We start from the raw sequence: 12,691 nt of genomic DNA, 5'->3' as shown, positions 1-12,691 counted from the left end.
CTGTCTCCGGCACTTCAGGTGCTTTAAAGATATTAGTAAATTTTCAGTTTTGTGAACACAAAGATACATATATATGTACAATAGTGAAAAGTGCCATGATAAAAGGAGTAAGACATTCATTAAATGATGAATGAATTTTAAAGTGACACATTATTCACCCAGATACCTCAGCACTGTGTACATCAGTGAAACAAAGGAAAATGTATGCAGAGATTAGAGAAAAGGAGAGACTCAGTCACTGATGTATGTACCTTTAGCTGCAGGAACTGTATGTTTTTTAAGGACAGGCACAGTCTTTGATATTTTTGGCACACCAACAGGCTCTGGTTTCTTGGGCACAACTGCAGGTTTCTTGGGCACAGCCACAGGTTTCTTGGGTACTGCCACAGGCTTTGGGGGAATAACCACTGGCACCTCCTCTTCTGGCTCTTCCTCCTCAGCCACCTCAGACACTTTAAAGATAGTAGTCCTTTTTACTCAACTGAGTTAAAGGACAGGCACATACAGACAGAACGCGACCAAACAGTGTTGCCCTCACTCCCCCACACACAGCGCAGAGGGGCAAAGAGACTCAGTACTGCAGTATCTCAGAGGGCAGAGCAGGCTCTTTCAGAACACCACCGTATGTATACCTTCAGCTGGAGGAGCTTCTGGCTCTCCAGGCTCAGCAACTGGTGCCACCTCTTCTGGTGCTTCTTCCTCCTCTTCCTCTTCGGGGGCCTCTGCCTCAGGCATCTCAGGCACTTCAAAGATATTAGTGCATTTCATTTCACATTGGGGAAAACATGTGCCAAGCAGGAACAAAAACCAGGGCAACACAGACACCAAACATCACAACAGCCAGCTCAAAACCTCACACACACGTGCAGCACCATTTACCCAGCACGCATGACCTTGAGAGTCTCAGTTTGGAAACAGAGACAGGCCAAGAGAGGGTAGGACAATGCTTAGAAGAAGAAGAAGTAACTTCTTTGTTAAGTTATCCATGAAGACAGGTACCTCTGGGTGCTGGAAGCTCTGGTGCCTTGGCAAGGGCCACAGGTACTTTTTCCTCACGAGTAGTCTTCCTGGGCACCTCAAGTGCTTCAAAGATATTAGTAACAGTCAGTTCCATAAACTAAACAGCAAGATGAACAACAAAACATAAACTAGAGATGCGCTCATGGAAGTAACTCAGCTGGTCTCACAGCACCGACCCCTGCCTGCCTCGGTCCCTCACAGACACACAAAACCACACGCGGGCACAGGCACAGGCACAGGGTGGTGTTGCCAAGTAGGTTCTGTGAGAAAACGCTTGGCTGTGTTTAGGTACAGCTTGAGGGTGAGTTGTGAATTAGGATACCCGCTCTATACGCGGCAACCTTCTGTCCCTTCTCAGCCCTGCTAGGCTCTGACTCTTCCCTGGCAGCAGCCTCAGCCCACATCTTATCTGTCGCCATCCCTCACAAATCTGCTGGTGCTTTGCAATCAGCAGTGTGGGCAGTGTTACAGTGAGGCACCCTGTATTTCTTTTGTGTGCTTTGTTCTGTTTGTCTCCATTTCCATTCTTTGTTTATGCTTTTCTTCTTATTCTCTTATGTTTCTATCTTAAGTAGCTCTCTTCCCTCAGTTTTTCATTTCACTGTGGCAACTTCCACAGCCCATATAGCCCACTGGATTTTATAACAATTCCTTCTTCATTATAAACTCTAAAATTATCAGCGTTTTCTTTAAACACTTGATAGGCTGTCACTTCCTCTTACTGCCCTCCTATGTGTATTTCTGAGCAAAACCTATTTTTTCATTTTGAACGATTTATATCTACCACATACATTAAGTGAGACTGCCAAAAGAGTCATGGAGACATTCACTGTATCAATTTAGGACTACAAAATTGGGCACTAATCTGGAAAATTTATGATCAAGTTTTAAAATATACCATTTTAGTATCTGACAAGTCAGAACATGAAAACAAAATGGTAAAATCAAATTATAATTTGGGTTATTTATGAAAAATACTAGATAGTTGAATTCCTAACTGATACACAACACAGAATGTAGAAATTTCAGGTAGTCACAGTAACAGACAACCAAAATAACACATAAGACAGTAAGAAACAATCTCATTCAGGCTGATGCACAGGGTGACAGGTACCTTGAACTGGTGCAGGTTCTGGCTTTTTTGGCACAGTTATAGGTATGGGCTCTTCCCGAACACCTTTCTTGGGCACCTTGGGCACTTCAAAGATATTAGTATATCTTAGTTTTGTGGGCATTTACAGATGCACATGAAGCAACAAGACAATCAATAATACATGCACACAGTCTTCTAGTCTTTGAGAAAATGCTGTGGTTACATTCAATCACCAGTTATGCTTTGCTTCAAACACATGGAATGACCAGGGTGTCAAATGTGTCACGCAGGAGATGGGAATTTTGTGTTTAGTTTCTGTTTCTGATTCAAGGTAGAAATGTAGAAAACGTACACCTTCTTTCTAACTACTGATCAGAGACTTATTCATGGAATCCTACTGTATTTGAGTATCAATCATGTATCATTCATGTATACTTTGTCATTGTAACATGATTTTTTTAGGAAAGTAACATTTGCTTTACCATTGAAATTTCTTTTCTATCCATTATTTTCATTCTTTATACCTCCTCTTCATTTTCAGTTTTCCACAACTCCTGTCTTTTAGATTTTACTATTTACAGAAATATACACTATTTCTCTCTTTTGGCCTATATCAATGATCTTCCATGGCTAATAAGATCATCAGTAGATATATCTAGTCTTTTGCTAGCAAATCTACCTCAGGTACACTGGCATTAACTTACTTTTAAAGAGGTAGAGAACTGATACTACTGCTTTTACCCAGCAATACAGCCTGTCAGAAAATCAGGGACGCACCATTATGTTCTTTAAACTGAAGACTTATTCTAAGGCTCTTCTCCAGAACATTATGTTAATCTGTTTAAACTTAGCATTCAGTAAATGTTAATTTGTAAACTTAAAATTCCGAAAGCTGCAGATATTTTTTGAGGAATTGAATCTAGATTTTCTTCCATGTTTTTGACACTCCACAGTGTACTTCATATTTCTTTCACACTTTTATCCAATAGAACATCACCAGAAAAATTAGTTCAACTTAAGTCCAGAAGAGCTTGATGTTTCTTTCTAATGATAATACTAATAGTCATGGCATGTACCTTTGGCTGGTGTCGGTTCTGTTTTTTTGGGTACGGCAACAGGTGGTTTTTCTTGTGGGACAGCTTTCTTGGGCACCTTGAGCACTTTAAAGATATTATTCCTCTTAATTTCGCAGTTAAAAAAATAGAAATGATCACAATACTTATGTTGAAATCAAAGAGTTTAGATAATTCTAACACTGTAACATTCTTCTAGTGAGCGGTTGGTTAGTCACATATGCAAAGATAGGCATAGCAGATGCTAGGGGCAGAGGATACGTAAAAAATCTTACACCAAAGAAAGGATAACAAAAGAAAATTATTAAACAATACACTAAAATGAAAAGCAACTCCATTCCAGAAGATATACCTTTAGCTTGTGGAGCTTCTGGTTTCATTGGCACAGCCGCAGGTTTCTTGGGCACAGCCACAGGCTTTGGTGGAACGACCACTGGCACCTCCTCTTCTGGCTCTTCCTCCTCAGCCACCTCAGACACTTTAAAGACAGTAGTTCCTCTTACTTGACTGAGCTAAAGGTCAGCAAACAGCCAAATGGCAAGTAGGACAGCAGAAAAGTAAACCCTTGACAGACTACCAGGGCGTGCTCTTCAGACAACCACTTCTTTTTAAGGCAGACAAGAGCCAAAGTATAGGCTCATCAGAAAGCGCGTCCTGACAAGACCCACCCCCACCTACAGGCATGTACCAGAACATTCAGACAGAAGATGACCTAATGTCACTGCCCTCACACCTCAACACATAACGCAGAGGGGCAAAGAGACTCAGTACTGCAGTATCTCAGAGGGCAGAGCAGGCTCTTTCAGAACACCACCGTATGTATACCTTCAGCTGGAGGAGCTTCTGGCTCTCCAGGCTCAGCAACTGGTGCCACCTCTTCTGGTGCTTCTTCCTCCTCTTCCTCTTCGGGGGCCTCTGCCTCAGGCATCTCAGGCACTTCAAAGATATTAGTGCATTTCATTTCACATTGGGGAAAACATGTGCCAAGCAGGAACAAAAACCAGGGCAACACAGACACCAAACATCACAACAGCCAGCTCAAAACCTCACACACACGTGCAGCACCATTTACCCAGCACGCATGACCTTGAGAGTCTCAGTTTGGAAACAGAGACAGGCCAAGAGAGGGTAGGACAATGCTTAGAAGAAGAAGAAGTAACTTCTTTGTTAAGTTATCCATGAAGACAGGTACCTCTGGGTGCTGGAAGCTCTGGTGCCTTGGCAAGGGCCACAGGTACTTTTTCCTCACGAGTAGTCTTCCTGGGCACCTCAAGTGCTTCAAAGATATTAGTAACAGTCAGTTCCATAAACTAAACAGCAAGATGAACAACAAAACATAAACTAGAGATGCGCTCATGGAAGTAACTCAGCTGGTCTCACAGCACCGACCCCTGCCTGCCTCGGTCCCTCACAGACACACAAAACCACACGCGGGCACAGGCACAGGCACAGGGTGGTGTTGCCAAGTAGGTTCTGTGAGAAAACGCTTGGCTGTGTTTAGGTACAGCTTGAGGGTGAGTTGTGAATTAGGATACCCGCTCTATACGCGGCAACCTTCTGTCCCTTCTCAGCCCTGCTAGGCTCTGACTCTTCCCTGGCAGCAGCCTCAGCCCACATCTTATCTGTCGCCATCCCTCACAAATCTGCTGGTGCTTTGCAATCAGCAGTGTGGGCAGTCCTAGGGTGGGGAACCAAAACGCCATCACCGTTACTGATTTTCTCCTCTATTTCTGTTCATTTTTTCCCCCAACTCTTTCATAGGGTAAGTATGTGGGTGCTTTTGACTCTAGTGCTGTTTCAGGGCTTCTACAGTTCTGCATTTAGAAATTGCATTTGGGGAGGATAAAAGGGCTACCTGCAGAGCAAGTAAGTTTCCTTGCTCTCCTTCATGTGATGCAGAATTGTTCTGCACAAATACAGAAGATCTGGTGGTCTTGTACCTGATAACTATGTGCAATTCAATTGTAGATTTGCTGAACCCACTTTCCTACTTCCCCATTGAACCTATAGTTAGAAAAACGTACATTGATGTATGACTATAGCTATACATTTTTCTTATATGAAATCTGACCACAGAACGAAGACCATCCTGATCGACCATGCATTTGAGTAAACACTGCATTTGCTAACAGCTTTGGAGTATCACTTATTTGGGATCTAGGCCCAGATCACATTTGACCAAATCTTAAAATACTACTATCCTGTGTATGTATGTCCCTCTTTTTACTTTGGGACTTTTTCCCATATCAACTTCAGTTCCTTCACAGTCCATTGAACCTGGATTTCCACCTTTTTCTCTCTGAAATTATAATTTTTTATGGTTTTTTATTTTTGCTAGTTTTTTAATATTGCTCTGTCATGACAGTGTGTAGTTGTTACTACCACACAATAAGACAGTTGGTAGTGGTTAAAGGAAAATACTTTCAGTAAAAAAAACATGTGTATTACTTGAGATTCCTGTCAAAATGTTAAAGACAGAAGTTTACATTAAAAATTCAAATTAGAAAGCTCTTTCCTATGTATCTTGTAAGTTTTGATATACAGATTTTTAGATTTTGAACACATGAAGGAGAGGGGGAGTGTCTCTCATCTTCCCTATGTATTTGCCATTCTAACAATAGAATTTGCACATAGCACTGAACGTAGCAAAATCAGGTAATCAGAAATGGATAGGATAGCAGACAACCAAAATAACACATAAGACAGTAAGAAACAATCTCATTCAGGCTGATGCACAGGGTGACAGGTACCTTGAACTGGTGCAGGTTCTGGCTTTTTTGGCACAGTTATAGGTATGGGCTCTTCCCGAACACCTTTCTTGGGCACCTTGGGCACTTCAAAGATATTAGTATATCTTAGTTTTGTGGGCATTTACAGATGCACATGAAGCAACAAGACAATCAATAATACATGCACAGTGTCTTATCACTCTATCCTTTAAGTTGTCTTCACCTTTCTTTTTCTGTCTTTGTACTTTTTCTCTTTTTTTTTTGCTTTGCACATTGTTTCCTGTAACAACTCTGGCTTCTATTTTAATCACTAGATGCTGCTTACAACTGTTTCCTGTAATATTAATTTATGCTTTTTAAGTGCTTTATATATCACTGTGAGTGATATTTAGATAGTGACTTGAGGAATGTCACTGTATTTCATATGGACAGAATCTGGTGGCAGAGGGAATGCTCACTTTTCTGGTGTCCTGGTTTCAGCTGGGATAGAGTTAATTTTCTTCTTGGTAGCTAGTACAGTGCTGTGGTTTGGCTCTGATGTGAGAACAATGTTGATAGGACACTGATGTTTTTAGTTGTTGCTGGGTAGTCTTTACACTAAGTCAAGGACTTTTCAGTTCCTTGGGCCCTGCCAGCCAGAGGGCTGGAGGGACACAGGAAACTGGGAGGGGACACAGCCAGGACAGGTGACCCAGGCTAGCCAAAGGGGTATTCCATACCATATGACGTCATGGTGAGTATATAAAGTGAGGGAAGGAGAAGGAATTGGGGGACATCCAGCATTATGGCGTTTGTCTTCCCAAGTAACCGTTACACGTGATGGAGCCCGGCTTCCCTGGGGATGGCTGAACACCTGCCTGCCCATGGGCAGTGGGGAATGAAATCCTTGCTTTGCTTTGCTTGCATGCGCAGCTTTTTCTTTACCTATTAAATTGTTCTTATCTCAACCCTTGAGTTTTACATTCCTTTCCGATCCTCCTTCCCATCCCCCGGGGGGGGGGGGGGTGCGCGCGGAGGGCAGTGAGCGAGCGGCTGTGGGGTGCTGGGTTGCTGGCCGGGGTTAAACCACAACATCTGGCCAGTGCTTGGGACTTTCTAAAGGAAATGTAATGATGCAGCACTGCATCAACCTATGGTAATTACAGTTTTAAAGTATCTTAAACTGATTTTTTGGTATTTCAATTATAAAGTCTCTCATCCTGATTAATCTGAGAAAACAAATGCCTCTTACAAAGCTCAGTGAATTCAGTGTTCACAGGAACTTTAGAGCTCTTTGGTGCTATTCATACAATATAAAAACTTCACAAACCACAGAGTGGAGAATGTTGACATATGACCAAAATACAGGCACATTATAATTAACAGTTCAAAGAAAAGGTTCTGCTTCATGATGCTACCCATGGCAACACAGGTACATAGAAATATTTGCAATTTTTTTGCTTTATGTACAGAAACTGCTACTTTCTGCTAAAACATTCAGTTTCTGCTTATTTTGTCCTTTGTCATAGAATCACAGACTTGTTTAAGTTGGAAAAGATCTTTAAGATCATTTAGTCCAACCATAAACCTAATACTGCCAAGTCCCACTAATCCATGTACTAAACCATCCCTTCTAATAATGTGAGCAGCAGTTTATGCATTCATTCTTTTGTTAGTATCCATAAAGCTTTGGCATTTATTGGTAGACAGGAGTTCATCATACTGCTTGGTTTAATTCTGTAGCCTAAGAAATCAAATCTTACCTCCTGAACCTTTTGAAAATGCCAAAAAAACCCAGTACAACAAAAGTTTGGGTGGTTTTAGTCAAGCAAACATTTGACAACCCTGAACAGCAATTCATATTTGGTACATCTTTCACATTTTACATACCAGAGTATATAGTGAAAGATCAATCTAAAATTAGATTGATTGTAAAAACAAACTCCGTCTTTATGATGATAATCATGGTGGCATGTACCTTTAGCAAGTGGAGCTCCTGTTTTTTTAGGTACAGCGGTGGGCACTTTCTCCTCTGGGACAGCCCTCTCAGGCATCTCAGGCACTTCAAAGATATTAGTGCATTTCATTTTACAATTACAACACAACAAAACATAAGCACAGATGCTGAAACACAGAGGACAATACAAATGTTCTGAAGTAACAGTTTGACACACTCATACTCAGTGTGATTTGTTTAGCAAGCATCATTTAAAGCCTCAGATTCGAAATGACAGACAACAAGAGGTTAAGATAATGCTTAAGAGAAGATTAGGAGTGTTTATCATGTATTCATGATAACATGTACCTCTGACTGACAGAGGTTCTGATTTTTCAGGAACAGCTACAGGAATTTTCTCTTCTGGGACAGACTTTTTGGGCACTGCAGGCTCTTTAAAGATATTAGTAACTTTTAGTTATATACATTAAACTTCAAAACAAGCAGGAAAACATAGTATGCTCAAGAGAAGGAGAAAAGATCCTATTCATAAGAGGTACCTTTAGACTGTGGAGCTGTTTGTTTTTTAGGTATAGCAACACTCTCTTGCTTTTCGGTCAGCTCAGCTGGTGGTGGTTTCTCAGGTGCCAAAACAGGCTCTGGTTCTTCAGATGCCACTTCAGGCTTTGGTTTTTGAAGTGCTGTAGAAGGCTTTAGTCTTGGGGATGCTAAAACTGAGTCTGTTTCCTCAGGCACCATGACAGGTTCTGGCTTGCAGGGAGCCACAACAGTCTTTGATTTTCTGGACACTTCAATAGTGACTGATTTTTTGAACTCTGCAATAAACTCTGTTTCTTCAGGTGCTACAACAACCTCGGTTTTTTTGGGTGGAGCAAAAGGTTTTGGTTTGGGGGGCACCACAACACGGTCTGATTTTTTGATTGATACAACTGTCTCTGAGTCCTCAGGCACCCCAGTGCGCTCAGATTCCTCAGGGGCCATGAATAGCTCTGGCTTTTGGGGTTCCAGAACAGGCTTTTGTTTTGAGGGCATCACACCATGCTTTAGCTTTTGGGGTGGTGCATCAAGCTTGGATTTCTCAGGCACCACAGGAAACTCTGGTTCCACAGGTGCTACAATATGCTCTGGTTTTCGGGGTTCCACAATAGGCTCTTGTTTTGGGGGTATCACACCATGCTTTAGTTTCTGGGATGTCACATCAGGCTTGGGTTCCTCAGGTGCGACAACAAATTCTGGTTTCTCAGGCACCACAACAGATTCTGGTTGTTGGGGTACCAAAACAGTCTTGGGCTTCTCAGATGCCACAACATGCTCTAGTTTTTGGGGTGCCATAAAAAGCTTTTGTTTTAGGGCTATGCCAGCAGATTCCAGTTCTTGAGGTTCTATCTCTTGAGGCTTTGGTTTTGGGTGTCCTGCAATGGCCTTTGGTTTTCGGGAAACTGGAACAGGTACTTTCTTTTCTGGGAAAGTTGTCTTGGCCACTTTATGTACATAAAAGTTATTAGTTCTGAATTTAACAACTGCACTGACAATCATAGCAAATTTAAGTGAATCATGAAACAAAACCACATAAAAACACTAAAAGCTTATCAGGTACCAACCACTTATGTTGACCTTTTTAATGATGATTATACTACATACTGGCTCTTCTCCCTTTTCTCTCAAATGTACACACACATCCCCCTCACAAGTCTCATGCCCTTACATGCACTGATAGTATAACTTATGCTATAAATGAAATCCATGATAATTATAAACAGAATGGACAGGACAAAAGATATTAATAACATTGCAGGTAATAAGATGAAGACTCTTTCAAGAAGTAACAGTGACAGAATCTAGTTTTTCTTGGTGGAGCTTCTGGTATTTCAATTTCATTAATGTCTTCTGCTTTTAGCTACTAGAAGAGGTTCTTTGTTTTCTTCTACTACTGTCACTTTAAAGATATTAGCTGTCATTGTTTCCATGAACCCAAGGAGGCAGAATAGTAAGAATAATCCAAAATAGTAAAAATTTAATTTAAGCATAAAATGCAGGCAATTCAAACATCCAGGATTTGTCACTATTCTTCAAAAAACCCCACGTATGTCTGTTTCACACACATACGCAGACACATAGAACAAGCATAAATCAGAATCTCAGAAAACAGAAGGCCTGGAAAATCACAATGTTAAACAAAAGAGGAAAAATATTGCCTTTGTTATTTTATTAGTGTTGAGATTTACCTTCCTCTGGTGGAGGTTCTGGTCCTTCAGGTGCAGCCTCTGGTTCTGGGACAATCACAGGTTCTGGTTCTTTAGGCACAGGTATTTTCTTTTCTGGAACAACTTTCTTCGGCACTTCAGGTTCTTTAAATATATTTATTTGTTTTAATTTCAGGAGTTTGAAGAATAGGAATTACAAAGGCAACAATAGCGCCAAGCAGAAAATTATCAAACAGCAACAGAAAAAAACCCCCAAACAAAAAACCTTATTTATAAGTTTTTGGGTTTTTTCATATTGCTAGATGCACAGTATTAATAGCCATTGTTGCTTACTAGAAGCTATTCACAAGTGAAGAAGACAACACAATCTGTAACATTTATAAATATTAGAATATAAAAAAGAGGATAACACAAACATAAAAAAGATAATATTTAGAAAAATAGATTAAAATTTCTGTGCAATTTTATTGGTATTGAAGATGTACCTTTAGGTGGTGGAGGTTCTGGTTTCTTAGGAACTTCAATGTGTACTTTTTCTTCTGAAACCACTTTCTTTGGCACCTCAGGCACTTTAAAGAGAGTAATTAATTTTGTTTGTATTAAATTCAAACGTGTCTGCAGCATCAAGACACTAAGAAAAAGTAAATCTCAGGGACATCAAAATAATCAATGGTCCTGGATGTATCAATTTTTCTTTGCCTACAGAATATTCTCTCTGATGTGTCACTGAGGTACAGATGTAAAAACAATAATTTAAATAACATAAATATTTTATAGAACATTTATAGTAAATTACCAATATGTTAAAACGGAACCCTAGACAAGGAAGAGGGTTTTTCTCATTAATAGTGTACAGCAGTTACCTTTAGTTGGTGGAGGTTCTGGTTTCTTTGGTACTTTAACTGAAACCTCTTCTGGGACCACTTTCTTTGGTACCTCGGGCACTTGAAAAATATTAATAACTTTTAGTATAAGAATTTCATGAACAACATTAAAGCATAACAGCAGAACAGTATAATTCAGAACACTAATTGCTAAGATCTATTTTTTTCACACAACACATTTGTTCACTTGAAAAACCTTTGACCACAGAAGACAATTCTAATGGAGGTCTTGGGTACTGTTTTATATAGTGTTAAAATAATAAGAGAGTGATGTTTTTGATTCTGTTAATTTTATCATAATGACAAGTACCTTTAGCTGGTGGAACCGCTGGTTTTTTAGGCTCCGCAACTGGTATTTTCTCATCTGGGATTTTCTTGGGCACTTCTGGCACTTTAAAATTAATAATCATGTTAATACTAAGAATTTGAAGAATTTAAATAGCATTGAAGTGGAAAAAGAAAACAAACAAAAGGATTACAAGGTAACATCAATTAAACATCATACCCTTTACCAAATAGGCTTTTTGCTCTCAATATTGATCAAGAGTCATTTGAGAAGAATAAAGAGGCTGCTCCAAAAAATTAAATACAAAAATCACAGTTTCTAAGATAGAAAGATGGGGAAATAGTATCAAAAGGTTTTATCATTGAAGGTAAGAAAGATTATTTCCATGGGTTTATTAATGACAAGTACCTTTAGCTGGTGGTACTTCTGGCTTTTTAGGTACAGCAACTTTGATCTTCTCTTCTACAACTACTTGCTTGGGTGCTTCAGGCACTTTAAGGAAAGAGATTATTTTTGGTTATTATATGACATTTTTATTGACTTACAGTCCTTTCATGGCCCTGTAAATTCTGAGGAAACACCTCAGAGTCTTTTGGAGTTTCTTCTTCTACATTACATTATTTTTTCCATTTTATTAAACAATGTCCCAAATCTCCATCTGACTAAGGCTACCATTGTGCATTCTGTATTCCTTGTCACATTCTCCTATGCTTGATGGCTTCTTGGTATAAATTTTTCATCTATGCATGGAGGGTTTCTCCTGTGTTAGACACCTGTATCACTTATTCTATACTGTGAAATTCTTAACCTCTCTTCTGGGGTTAATTTTTCACTGTCAGCTGGGAGTATTTCAGATTACAGAAGCCCTGATTTCTCTTTAGGATTCCTGCTGTAGTTCTTAAGTATCAGTCTTATCTCTGCCCAGCCACATCAGAATTTCTAGTAGACCGATTACAGCAATGATTCAAGACAAATTTTCAAAATGGTAGCATATATGGAACTGTAGGCACAGATAATAAAAGTAACAGGACAACACCAACATACATTCAAAAAAATAATCAATCAAGGCAGAGTTTTTTTCTCTTCCAAATTTTAGTTATCTTTTGTGCAACATACCTTTGACTGGTGGTGGTTCTGGTTTTTTAGGCACAGCAATGGGCACTTCCTCTTCTGGGGTTTTCTTGGGCACCTCTGGCACTTTAAAGAAAACAGCATTCATTTTTATTATATTTAAAGCACTCAAAAATATGTAAATTATTAAGAAGAAAGAGTCTCACAAGAAGCATAAAAGAAAGAAACATAAGGTCAGATATGAAGAGATACATCATGCAAAAAATATTGTATACTATTACATACTACTAGGATTTTTTGTAAATGGGAAATGAAGGTTAATTCTTTCTTCTACTGTAAAACTTACTGACCAAGAGAAAGAGAAATCTCCTCAGAGAGTCAAATTATTGACATAT

At 39.6% G+C, this 12,691-nt stretch overlaps 2 protein-coding genes across 39 annotated transcripts in view; both read right to left on the bottom strand.

The window, feature by feature from the left end:
* The window catches only part of LOC308068900 (titin-like), a 240,935-nt gene that overhangs the window by 108,616 nt on the left and 119,628 nt on the right, over positions 1–12,691 (bottom strand). For all 38 annotated transcript variants that reach the window (XM_080400329.1, XM_080400320.1, XM_080400321.1 and 35 more), the window contains 6 exons: positions 12,342–12,422; positions 11,634–11,717; positions 11,250–11,330; positions 10,919–10,999; positions 10,541–10,624; positions 10,077–10,199 (listed from right to left, as the gene is read on the bottom strand). In XM_080400329.1, coding sequence (XP_080256455.1) covers positions 10,077–10,199; positions 10,541–10,624; positions 10,919–10,999; positions 11,250–11,330; positions 11,634–11,717; positions 12,342–12,422 — 534 coding nt within the window. The remainder of the gene's footprint in view (positions 1–10,076; positions 10,200–10,540; positions 10,625–10,918; positions 11,000–11,249; positions 11,331–11,633; positions 11,718–12,341; positions 12,423–12,691) is intronic.
* LOC308068920 (uncharacterized protein) lies at positions 778–4,629 on the bottom strand. The gene is made up of 3 exons (XM_080400426.1): positions 4,012–4,629; positions 3,539–3,664; positions 778–3,273 (listed from the first exon to the last, which is right to left on the bottom strand). Exons 1-3 carry the CDS (start codon positions 4,145–4,147, stop codon positions 3,170–3,172), a joined length of 366 nt encoding a protein of 121 aa, XP_080256552.1. The 5' UTR covers positions 4,148–4,629; the 3' UTR covers positions 778–3,169.

Source organism: Falco punctatus (genome assembly GCF_963210335.1).
Source record: "Falco punctatus genome assembly, chromosome: 8".
Classification (NCBI taxonomy): Eukaryota; Metazoa; Chordata; class Aves; order Falconiformes; family Falconidae; genus Falco; species Falco punctatus.
Note: the sequence above shows the minus strand (reverse complement) of the source record. Positions and strands in the feature narration are given on the sequence as shown.

Excerpts from the sequence above, each read along its gene's own strand:
- LOC308068920 (XM_080400426.1), bottom strand. The coding sequence starts at position 4,147 with ATGAAATGCACTAATATCTTTGAAGTGCCTGAGATGCCTGAGGCAGAG. Across the intron at positions 3,665-4,011 it reads AGAAGCTCCTCCAGCTGAAG|TGTCTGAGGTGGCTGAGGAG; the intron begins GTATACATACGG and ends CTGTCTTTAAAG. Across the intron at positions 3,274-3,538 it reads AGAAGCTCCACAAGCTAAAG|TGCTCAAGGTGCCCAAGAAA; the intron begins GTATATCTTCTG and ends ATATCTTTAAAG.